Below are 12,446 nucleotides of genomic sequence, written 5' to 3'. Positions count from 1 at the left end.
CTTGTGCTGCATGCTTCAGTCCTATGTTTGAGACTTTTTTGAAGATAGCAGAATCGATATATTTTGAGTTATCCTCGCAAATCTTGAGAATGATGTCCCATTGTGTGACGTACGCTTCCAAACAGTCGGCCACGCTGTTTCAGCGAACATCGCTAGGTAGTAGGTACTAGTCCGTTGTCCCTAGTCCAGCTGCACTGAATTTGACTTTGGCTATGTGATTGATGAGGAAATATTTGACAATTTGGCCTATGTGTTCTTTGACATCTTGCACCTGTGAGTCCTTATAAAGATGAGAAATGCGAAGAACAACCATAAGTTACAACTTCAGAGTTCGTCCGTTCTTCTAACGTTTTCCTCATTGCGGTCATATTAGCGGCATTGTGCGTTACAAACGATCGCACTTGACACTGAAATTTTGTTTGACACGCGGAAATTAAATCGCACACCAGATCAGTAAGGTATGTCGAAGTATGAGGCATTCCAGAAGTATCAATGGTTTCATAGAGAAGCGCTCGTCCATCTTCCGTTGTTAATGTTGCGCATATAACCGGCTCGTTGTGAATGTTTGACCATCCGTCAATCGACATGTTAACACTTTTCCCCGAAAGAGATGAAAAACATGCCTCTTTTCCTTCAGTATAAATCTCATCCAAAAGGCTCAATGCGACCGTTTTTCGAGAAGGAGGACTGTATCCAGGTCTCAATAGATGAATATAACCGGCTTTCTTGACTTCCGAGTTCTCGATACATCTAAAACTTGAGTTTGTGGCAAATATGGCCCTAGCTATTTGTTTGTCAATAAGATGTTTTTCCCCTGCTGAAGTTCGCCTAACGAAATTGGACATTGAGGGTTAACTTTCACGTTTCTTTCTCTTGGAAGCTGACTTGGTAGTTGTTTGCGTATAAGATGATGGAGATTCAGGAGGCGAGTTGGAGCTTGTCGAGGGAAATGTAAAGGAGGAAGAAGCACTCCCCGTCTCAAAAAAGTTGTGCGGAAGATCGATGTTTGCATTTGTTGTGGTACCTTGTTTCTTTTGTTGCCTCTTACAAACGTCATGGTGTGCCTTCAGTCTTTGTACTATGCCTTGAACCTCTTTCTAACACTGTTTGCAAGTTGCTCTGCATCCTGACTTATTAGAAGAGGTGGTTTTGATGTAAAACTGCTAAATACTGTCTTCTTTTCTTCCAGCCATTGCGTTCTTTTCAAACTGACTTATTATTATTAAACAAAAACAAAAAATGTACACACTTTTCAACATTAGCCTCTCTTCAAATTTTGTGACGAAATTAATAATACCGAAGAAAGGCGACGGCATTTTTAGATTACGCCGAGCAACGTGTGAAAACGAGTCGCGGACCGTTGCGACAAGAATTTTCCGTCGAACATGCGTTCGGACAAGTATTGAATCGGTTCCACTTCGCTTGAATCTTCTCGACAACAATGGCAATGACTTTAAAACAGCTAATTAAGCGGATTTATCAATTGGTTTAATAAAAACCAAAAAATTATGATTTTTTTGATTAATTTAAATAAATCAGTGATTTTTTATTTTTTTAATAAAAATCAATTTTTCCCAACACTGGTCATTAACCAGCTTTCAATGCAACTTATTTGCCCCTTGAGTTTGTTTCGTATCGTGCTTCGTATTTGAGAACTCCATTTTTTAACACTACGCAAGAAAAAAAGTTCCTGTGAAAGGAATTAATTCCGGGCCCATTCTGATGTAAACTTTCCTTTTAAAATAATTTTTTGACGTTCGGCTCCGTAGTTAAATAACATCCTGTATACTGAATCTAGCGTAATTATGGTACAAAATAGCAAGACTAAGTTCTGAAAATATGTTTTTTTTTTTACTTCAATTTGTTTAACGTCAGAGTAAATATTAGGTCGAGTCATAAGTATTAAGTAGGTAGGTATAGTACAAAAAATTGTGAAGCAAAAGCAATACCATTTGAAGTGTTTTCATTAATAAATAAAAAATATATTATTTCTATAATGGGTTGTATTGAAGTATATGCAAATATTTTGTATTTTCTAATTTTGTAGTAAATACACAGAAGGTGGAAAAATTTCATTTGTGGTTGTTAATACCGTCGCATTAGTCGATCAGCATGCGAAATGCATAGAAAAAAGAACAAATTTGGAGGTGGGCAAATACTCGGGCGACATGTCTCTTGATTTTTGGCCAAAAGCCAAATGGTATGAAGAGTTTGACAAAAGCCAAGTATTCGTTATGACCGTGCAGATATTAGTAAACCTGACCAATCAGAATTTCTTAGGTAAGTCATAAGCTAGAAAAAATTGAGCATTTCACCAATAAAAAGTCATACAATACTGATACTTTTAATTAGAAGGCAATTTTATAGTTGAGTCTAAGTTGAAACTTACTAGTACAATACAGTAAAACCCCTTTAATCCGAACGTTCGGAATCTGCCGCTATAGTCTGTCTGATAGTAGTTATCGGAACAGTGCGGATCGAGACAGATCCCTCACTTCCAAAATGTTTGTCCTCCAATGCTTGGAGAAATTTTAAGGAGAAAAAGCAATTTTTTTAATTGGCTTGGTCAATTTAAAAAAAAACCGATAATGTATTCGACAACTATCCGTCACAGGCGATAAATTATCCAGTGACGAGGGAGCCGTAAAACCATTCAAGGAACTGCTTCGAAACAAAGTCCGGGAAATGCAGTTGTTGCACCAAATCGATAATATAGGCAACAGTTTTCTTTTTTGGAAATTACTCTCTCAAGACACTTGCTGATCATTCTGAGGCATTAGCCCCAAGGAGAAAATTACATTTACACCTTGTTCAATCGCCTTTGGAACTCATGAAATGAAATTGTTAGTGTTAGGGAGGTCTGGAAAGCCTCGTTCTTTCGGAATGAAATATAGTTCCCGATGACTTACCAAAGACAAAAGAAACCATCAGTCACCAAAAATATTTGTTTGATTTTTGATTTTGTTATTGCAATTTGAAAAAAAAATACGAGAGCCTAATTTACATACAAGGGCTCTTCTGATTTTAGACAATGCGACAGGGCACTCAGAAGACTTTTTCAGATGGCAGTCAAATTCTTACAATGTTTTTGCCACCTAATGTAACGTCATTAATTAAGTTAGAATTAGGGATGTATGCAGAATTAAAAAATAATAATCTAAAAGATGTTATGATTGAACTGGCTAAGGCTGGGGAAAATGTGCGACCCGAACTTATATACAAAGTAATAATAGAGTACCTAAACTCATTGAGCAACTCCTCAAGCAAGTTGATGGTTGGGATGAGGAAGATCTTCTTCCATTATCTACAGGGAAGCAAAGAGAAACAGTATAATTTATCGAGAAAAAAGTAACGGATATTATTGGATTGTTAAACCAAATTGGCGGGTATTTTGCACATTAGGAAATTATTAATTGGACAGCGGGTCAAAAGGAGTCATGGGAATCAATAAGCGATGGATAGTTGGGAACACGTTCACGAACACAAGATCAACCTCCTTAGATCTGACGAAACGGGAGAGGAACTGGCGAGAAAAATGAGCTTAACGATTCTGAGTCGGAACTGTCTGAACACCATATTTTAACTTAAACAGGAAAGCGGACTTTAAGGCAGAGCGAAGAGACCAACTCAAATCATAATTTTTTTTCCATCGACAATAGATTGGCACAGATGTATTATGTATGTGTAAAAATTAAGCCATTTTATGTACACAGTTCTTCTTTTAATATATACATATATTTTACCAAATAAATTTTCAATTTAGCTAATAAAAATTGCGCTAAAAATAAAGAAATTTTAATTCCACTTTAGTAACATTTTTTTAAATCCGAATTTGCGCTCGTAATAATTCGTTCGGATTACAGAGGTTATACTGTATTGCAAACGATTATTCTGAGCGAGAAGAAAATAGCGTTGTCTAAATCGGTTAATAGTTAATAAAACAAGCGGCGGTTTTTCAGATTTAAACAAAGTAAATCTGATTGTCTTTGACGAATGTCACAGAGGGGTAAGTGATCAACCAATGCGACAACTATGCAAGTCCTTGAAGCATGTGAAAGAACAGCCGCGAATACTGGGACTTACGGCTACCCTTCTTAATGGTAACTGTAAGCCGGACAGAGTTTTAGCTGAAGTTGAAAAACTGGAGACCACATACCACAGTCAGGTCGCAACTGTCGACGGATTAACCAAAGTCACAGGGTAAAGCACCACTCTAGTGTTATGATGGTCAGATGTTTAATAGTGAATTTTTCACAGATATTCCACAAATCCGAAAGAACATATTCAACCTTATTCCGCTCATATACTAAGCAATATTGAGGTGCAAGCAATGCACCGTTTAGATGAAATTATCACAATTTTGCTGCAAGTAAAGGATCCTCATTTACCGTTGGTGATTAACAAAACTGGTCTGCGTCCTTTAACAAAAGATGATGGTTTAAAAAAATTAAACAACATCATAATTGATATAGAGTTCCACATTAAGTCGCTGGGAATTTATGGCGGTCATAAGGCAATGCTCGCACACATGATACAAATTGAGAGAATGAAAAAACATTGCGACGACATGGTTATTCATCAAGTGCTATCATACGTACAAACCATGTTATCTATAGTAATGAGTAGTTTAGAAAAATACATGGAAAATTTCACTGAGACTGAAAGAATATTGCAATTTTCTTCGGACAAAGTAAATAAACATATTGTCAAATTGTGACAACCACCTATGCAACTAAACTGATTTGATTTGCAGGTAAAGCAGTTGATAAACATTTTTGATGAATACAGGAAGACGTCCAATGAAGAACTATGTTGCTTGATATTTACAAAGCGGCGATTTACTGCTAAAGTGATTTTTTATATTTTAAGCAGTTTGTCGAAAAATACAAAAGAATATTCATATATCAGGCCAAATTTTATTGTCGGGTATAATTCTAATCCATACAATGATACAAGAGAATCACTTTATACGTCGAAAAAAAATAGAGAAGTTCTGCATTCATTTGACAACAAAGAAACTACTGTTTTATGTTCCTCAAACGTCTTAGAAGAGGGTGTTGACATCTCGACATGCTCTTTGGTAATTAAATTCGACGCCCCTGAAGAATACCGTTCATACATACAGTCCAAAGGCCGTGCAAGACATCCATCAAGTCTCTATTATATGATGGTCGACAGTGCTGATATGCTTAAATTCAAAGAAAAATACATGGAGTTTCAGGAAGTAGAAAAACGGTTGCAAGATGTAAGTGACGGAATTTCAGCAGACACGAAAGTATAACTGATTATTAATAATTCCAATATTTTAGTTGCTGGTCGGCATGAATAAATGGAGGCAAAAGCCATCCGCATTGAGGATTTCGAACATGTATAATGAAGACGAGCTTCCCCCATATTACGTAAATGGTCCGCGATCAGCAAAAGTAGATATGGTGTCGGCCATTTCATTGTTGAGTCAATATTGCAACAGTCTGCCATGTGATAAGTTCACGACTTTATCTCCCGAATTGTATTACGAAGAAAAAACTACTATTCTCGATGATCTCACAAGAGTCACAATCATATTGCCAACGATTTGTCCTTTGACTGCCCCAATTGTCGTAAGATTTCACATAATATAATAATATATTTGTCGAGCATTGCAAGTAGGTAACAAAAACTGTTTTCCTAAAGTCGCAATTTTACAATTTTAATTAACTAGAACAGCGCCGTTAATTACTATTACATAGCTTGCCAAATTCTAAAAATTATTTTCTAGGGCCGTTATATGAAAAATTTAAAGTCTGCAAAGCGAGCAGCTGCGTTGTTAGCATGTGAACAGTTACATAAAATTGGCGAACTTGATGATCATTTACTGCCCAAAAAATATGATATTGCCAATGAAGATGTCGGCTTCTTATTTAAGCATTATCCAGAGGTCAAAGAGACTATGGCTGGCACGAACAAAAATAAAAGAACACACAAGAAACAGGTAGGATTAGTTTAAATAAATTTAGTTAGAAAATTGTTTGAAGGAATAGGTTTGTTTCAGGTAGCAGCATTTCTTAAAGGACCTGTCGTTCCTCAAAAGCCTGCTTGGTTGCACATTATCAACTTGCAGCCCATATTCGGAAAACGCGAAGAATTGAATTATTCCACGTTTTATGACATGTATGTGTCCGATATCTGCTATGGGTTTTTAACACCAAACCAAGTTCCCACTATATGCGATTTTCCTATCTACGTAACTTTAGGCACAATCAATGTGAATCTTAAAGTAAATGTTGCCACACCTCAGTTAAGCGAAGCAGACATTGCCATTATTAGAGAATATAATTATCTAGTATACAACGACATTGTGCGATCGCTAAAACATAGAGAATTTCTAATATCAGACAATGGAGATGATGCAGAAACCATGATGATGGTACCAGTTAATAAAAGGTCCGGCAAAATTGATTTTGATATATTGAACGAGCACAAAGCCATAAATCCAACATGCCAGTTAACAGTCGAAGATAGATTACAACTGAAAGTAACACAGGAGGACTATTTGAGAAAAATTGTTTCTCCTTGGTACAGAGATATGGGGGTAAGTATAAATAGGAGATGTAGATGTTTTTAACGAACTATCACAAATCTCTAAGCTGCTATTATAATATTCAACATTTTAAAAGTGGGTGTTGCCAAGTGCCAATATTTCCGTACTTTTTAAGTACAGATTTGAAATAATGGTTTTTAACATTATAGAGTGCTAGAAATATTTCCGCTTCAGCCTTAAATGGCCGAAATCCTAATTCTACGATATTTTCGCACTTTGAATGAGTCCAGTTCATGTTTTTCCGTTCCAAATATAATTTTCAGCATACAAATTATCATCATGTTGCAAGTCCGAAAACAGAGAATGAAAAATACATATTTCTATTAAATGCCATATTAAGTATCATTGGTATTGATTTTTTTTTGCATTTTGTAGAAGGGCGAGTTTTTTTTAGTTTTAGAGGTCTGTTTTACTAAGACCGCAAAGAGTAATTTTCGTTCTCATAAAGAAGGTGCTAGTCCAAAGAGACCAAAAATATTGTGTGAAGATAAACTTGGCTCATTTCAAAGCAAATTAAATGTATGTGCTCTAAGGTTCTAATGCAAACAATTAATAATCTACGGCTTTACACTTTTTTTAGGATTATATAGTGACCGAAGTATCATTAAATAAATCAGCAAAAACTATATTTCCAAATGAGCAATTTGGTACATATGAAGATTACTACAGAGAAAAACACGATGTGCGGCTTTTAAATCCTGAACAGCCGCTTTTATATGTGAAACATTTAACTAAAAAAACAAACTTTATTAAGCCGCAAGGGGCGCAAGCCAAAAGAAAGAAAGAGAAGAATTATGAAGATCTAGAAATTCATTTGATCCCAGAATTGGTAGTTAAACAAGAATTTCCTGCAGCCCTTTGGATCCATGCTAACTTGTTGCCAACCCTTCTATCAAGGTAGTGAATATGTATATGTAGTATAGTATAGTATATGCTTTTTATTCACAAATAATAAATATGTAAAAAATGTTGAGTTTGTTATTGATTTGAGAGCGATATTAAAATTGTATTTTTATGGATTTGTGTGCAAAAAAAAACTGCATTGAGATTGGATTCAGTTGAAATATTGTTTTGTAAGGGTTATTTTTTCAACAGATAAAAAATCGCTGAAAAATGATGATGAAAAGAACTTTCTTGGATTTTATATTTTATTGTTTGTGATTACAGATAGGGAATGGTGGAAATAAACATTTTTTTTAATAGATTCTCCTTCCTCTTTCGGTTAGAAGAATTCAGATTAAAGATGGCACATGAAATGAATATTCCAGAGAATTCATCAACGTCAAATAAATCTTTGGAGTTAGATGAATATCTCTTAAACTACGTCCCATATATAGAACAATCATCGAACAGTGTCGTGAATGTTTTAGTACCTGAATCTAAAAACCAAGTAACATTCCAGAGTTTATCCGTCATAAATCGTGATTATGCAAAGAAAATGCTTGAATTGGAGTACCCATGGAATGAAACAGAAGAACCGAAAGATGTTGAAAGGGACATCGACGTAACCATTTTGGATATCGATTATTATGAGAAATTTCTATCTAAGAGTGTCACCACTGAAGAATATACACTAAAGAACGACTTCCCAAAACAGCAAAAAGACCAACTTGCTCTCACATATTTTAAAGATTATGAGGAGAAGCCAATCCAACTTTTAGATGCGAAAATTTTAGACAGTGGTCCTCCGCTTTGCCTAATTTACAAAGCAATGACAACTGCCAAGGCAAACGATATAGTCAACATGGAACGACTAGAAACTCTTGGCGATTCATTTTTAAAATTATTCTGTTCGGTAAGATTCTATTTTCACTGACACTTTTGCTTATGTATGTCTTTAATTTCCATTTGTTTGACTTTTGTCTTCTAAGTAAGGATCTTTTATTTATTGTTTTTTTTTATGCCGCTTTTGCATAAATTAAGGGTATAATGCAGCAATATTTTAATATTGCAGTCAGTATGGTCTTTTGTCTTATTAAAATAAAATTTTAATAATAGATTCAAAAAAAGGAATGTTAGTATTCCATAGTTTCTTCATACTGCAAAACCATAAAACACAGTTTTTTCCCAATGATCAATTAAAGTTATATTTTTTTAGCTTTATGTATATGCGAAATTTCCACGGTTTTCTGAAGGACTGGCAACAAGTTTAAAAGGCCGATTAGTAAGTAATAAGAACTTGTATTACTTGGCTTGTAAGAAAAACCTTGGAGGATTGATGAAAGTTGGTGATTTACAAATATCTGACTGGCTGGCACCAGGATTTAAAATTCCAGATCTAGTTGAGTCTAGAATTGACAAAAAGGAGACGTCCCTTGCGTCTCTTTACTTTATTTCGGTGCCCCAAGAAGAACAGATTAGTGGAATTTTATCAGAAGAAACTGTTCAGACTATACAGAGCGTGCAGTTCGAAGAAGATCCCAGTGAAGAAGGTCTTATTCAAGAAGTTGCATCACTTTTCAAGTGCAATTATGTAGGAGATAAAACAGTTGCCGATTGTGTTGAAGCTTTATTGGGTGCCTATTTCCAAACTTGTGGAATCGAAGGTAATAAACCTTCTTTTTTTAATATTTACTTTAGATTCTGATAGTTTATTGCTAACTATTTACTCATTTTACTCATAACATTATTTCTAGGTGGACTTCGATTTGTTGAATGGATAGGCATCATCCCTAAATCTGAAAACTTGATTGAATTGCTTGATCAGCCACCTCAAAATCCAGTTATAAATGATAAAGCAACTTTAGCTGACATAAACTATCATATTCCCGACTGGGATAAGATTGAACGTGACATTTTGGGATACCATTTTAAAAATAGAGCATTTCTGTTACAAGCTCTAACTCATGCTTCATATACACCCAATCGAATAACTCAGTCGTATGAAAAATTGGAATTCGTGGGGGACGCTATTCTCGACTTTCTGGTCACTTGTCACATATTTGAAGCCTGTGGAAATTTGGATCCAGGAGATTTAACCGATTTAAGATCGGCGTTGGTAAACAATAACACATTTGCCAGTTTGGTAGTGCGAAATAATTTACACAAGTATTTGCTCATGATTAACGCGAAACTCCAAGGCATGATCGATCGCTTTGCTGGATATATAGAATCAAAGAAGTTTGAAATAGACGACGAAGTGTTGATCTTGTTGGAAGAGACTGACGCAGTAGGTCTGAATATTGCCGAATATATAGATGTGCCTAAGGTAAGATCATTTTTAGTTTGAACTCTTCAACGCTTGCTTGATAATCAACGAGGAGCTCAAATTCCAAAATCTAACGCTTCTAATTTTCGAGAATAAAACAGCTCGAATTCCAAAATCTTACACTTTTGATTTTCGAGAATAAAACATTCTGCATTTATATTTGATATTTTCTCGTTTCATGTTCTCAGACGAACCACAAGTTGTAAACTTTTATTTTTAAGATAAATCAATTATTAGCCGAAAAATTTGCATTCTATTACTATTATTATATTCACATAGTATGGATAATGATAAACTCTAAGATTAATTGATTGCTATTTTACTACAAAAAATGGAAATTTAGGTGCTTGGTGATATATTTGAAGCATTAGCAGCTGCAGTATATCTAGACAGTGGAAAAGATCTTCAAGAAGTATGGAGAGTATTCCATCGTCTTATGTGGAAAGAGATCGAATCGTTTAGTGCAAAAGTTCCCAAAAACTTAATCAGACGGTTGTATGAATGGAGTCCTAACCCCCATCCGACTTTTGGGTATGTTTTGGTTTTATTTGCCTGATTCAAATATTTCATTTCTCTAATTAAAAACTAATGAAAAAAATGTTTAGAGATTCTATTGATGCCGGCCAAGGAAAAGTGATGGTTCCGTTACAGTTTATGTTAAATGGTAGAAGGCAACAAGTTTATGGATTCGGGTCAAATAAAATGATGGCCAAGAAGGCGGCTGCAAAATTGGCTTTGCGGCAACTATGCTGAAGTTGCAGCTGTCTGGTATTCACAATCTGTATACTATTTGCCAAAAAAGCAATTTTATGTTCTCTTTATCGTTTTGTTATTACATGTGTTAATATATATGATTACTTATAGATTATGTATGTATAGTTGATATAGTATAAATCTATTTTGGCTAAATAATACATGTTAGGTTCGTCTTGTACTAATAGAGTTTATTGTACTTCAGTCAGCAAACCGTAGGAATTTATTATCAGTATATTAGTGTTGTAATCGGTTTTATTGGCAATACGTCGTAATTGATGTTATTAGTAGTAAATTTGACAACTCTCAGTAATGCATATATTTATCAACTACAATTATTGAAAATCTAATTAAGTTCACACAAATTTTGTAATGTGCCATTATAAGTTTGGTAATTGCATAATAATAAATTTTGTGAACTTCATGTGCTGCTCAAGTTCTCAAATCATTACATTACGTACATTAGATTTATTGTCCTGATTATAACACTTATGCACTGGTTTGTTATTGAAGTAATTTAGAAGTTTGTGTAGGTGATTTTTGCTATAATTGTACAATTTAATCAGTTCTATGCCCTATAAATCAAACATGTTGAATATTTAATTGTTATATAATTTTTAATAGAAAATGATGTGCGTATTAGTTGCGCTACTAAAACGCAAAACTATCAAAAAACTTTGAATGCATTAATCATTGCCTTTCGCGAGGTATTTGACTTTTGTCATGGACTGATTAGTGTAATAAATTTGTCAAATAATATACTTATATGAAATGATTTACCTTGTTTTTAATTAAAAAAACGCTTTGAGCTTATCAAACAATTCAAATTGAGCTAAAAAAATGATATTAAATAACATATCAATTATATAGGGTGATTTACGTAGACCGCGAATTAGAAGTTTTCCGACTTACAGAATGTTCAAATTTTGTTTCCGGTCATAACGAGTCGTGCCAAAACCATGTAAAATGCAATTAGCCCTCTAGTTGTATAGGGTGTCCGAAAAGTATAACCTAACTTTCTTAATTTAAATGTAAACTCCTAATTTTTTAAGCATTTAGAATATTTGGATTCGCCTTCCAATTGCGAGTTTGAGCCACGCTGATTTTGTTAACGTTTGTTTGTTATTTTTTTATTGATTATTAATTATTTTCAAAGGGTAACTGACAGCTGTACGTATGCCTTTGGCATTTATAATAGGATGCGGTAAAATATCCATATGAAAACATTAAATTGACGATATTTCGAAAACTAAACACTTTTGAAATAGACAACTTTACACAAACTTACTCTTATTTCTAATACTGAATAAGATAAAATAATTGAAAATGGTGCTTTCTATTTGAAAAAAATTGGTTTTGGCGGTTTTATCAACGTGTTTTTGGAACTTATTTTTTTAACATTTTGTGTCCATAGTTATCAACATTTTGCAGAAATTCCATTAAAGTAAGTTTTTTTCAGCAATAAATGCGACTCAATTAAGTAGGACAAATTCCCTTATAGGAAAAATGAATAATTATTCGAGTGGCTGCAGCTGTCGTTTGTTACATAAAATTTCAAAAATATCACAAACTGTTAGACTTAGGAATAGGATATTATTACATGGAATATATTTAGGATTTGGATCAGAACTCAAAAATTGAATAATATATAGGGTGTTCCATTTAAAATAAGCAAGTTGATACTTACATCCGCTATACCGGAAGTGTGGCCATCTTGAAAATATCTAAGATCACTTGCCCCCATTGACTTCGGCAGACTGTCTAATTTTCAAATGTCTCCTAATTATAAGTTGCCAGATATCGATCGCGGCGGTTCCCGTTGGAACACCCCGTATATACTTCGGCCGAGAAGTCCATTAAATACTTAGCTCATTACACATTATAATATTTAAAAATGCTTGTTAT

At 34.2% G+C, this 12,446-nt stretch overlaps 1 protein-coding gene across 3 annotated transcripts in view; it reads left to right on the top strand.

Moving 5' to 3' along the window:
- The window catches only part of LOC109546978 (endoribonuclease Dicer), a 17,613-nt gene extending 6,297 nt beyond the window's left edge, over positions 1-11,316 (top strand). For 2 of the 3 annotated variants that reach the window (XM_048661606.1, XM_048661612.1), the window contains 14 exons: positions 2,048-2,280; positions 3,960-4,200; positions 4,258-4,690; positions 4,754-5,245; positions 5,310-5,600; positions 5,759-5,971; positions 6,032-6,571; positions 6,956-7,099; positions 7,161-7,477; positions 7,784-8,375; positions 8,679-9,126; positions 9,217-9,788; positions 10,132-10,319; positions 10,394-11,316. In XM_048661606.1, coding sequence (XP_048517563.1) covers positions 2,048-2,280; positions 3,960-4,200; positions 4,258-4,690; positions 4,754-5,245; positions 5,310-5,600; positions 5,759-5,971; positions 6,032-6,571; positions 6,956-7,099; positions 7,161-7,477; positions 7,784-8,375; positions 8,679-9,126; positions 9,217-9,788; positions 10,132-10,319; positions 10,394-10,541 — 4,852 coding nt within the window. In that variant the 3' untranslated portion in view covers positions 10,542-11,316. The remainder of the gene's footprint in view (positions 1-2,047; positions 2,281-3,959; positions 4,201-4,257; positions 4,691-4,753; positions 5,246-5,309; positions 5,601-5,758; positions 5,972-6,031; positions 6,572-6,955; positions 7,100-7,160; positions 7,478-7,783; positions 8,376-8,678; positions 9,127-9,216; positions 9,789-10,131; positions 10,320-10,393) is intronic. The other variant, XM_048661615.1, reaches the window with a different exon arrangement.
- The last annotated feature ends 1,130 nt before the right edge of the window (positions 11,317-12,446 follow it).

Source organism: Dendroctonus ponderosae, unplaced genomic scaffold (genome assembly GCF_020466585.1).
Source record: "Dendroctonus ponderosae isolate FM_Combo_2020 unplaced genomic scaffold, Dpon_F_20191213v2 Dpon_F_20191213_1, whole genome shotgun sequence".
Classification (NCBI taxonomy): Eukaryota; Metazoa; Arthropoda; class Insecta; order Coleoptera; family Curculionidae; genus Dendroctonus; species Dendroctonus ponderosae.
The sequence above is the reverse complement of the archived record's forward strand: the minus strand, read 5'-3'. Positions and strand labels throughout refer to the sequence as shown.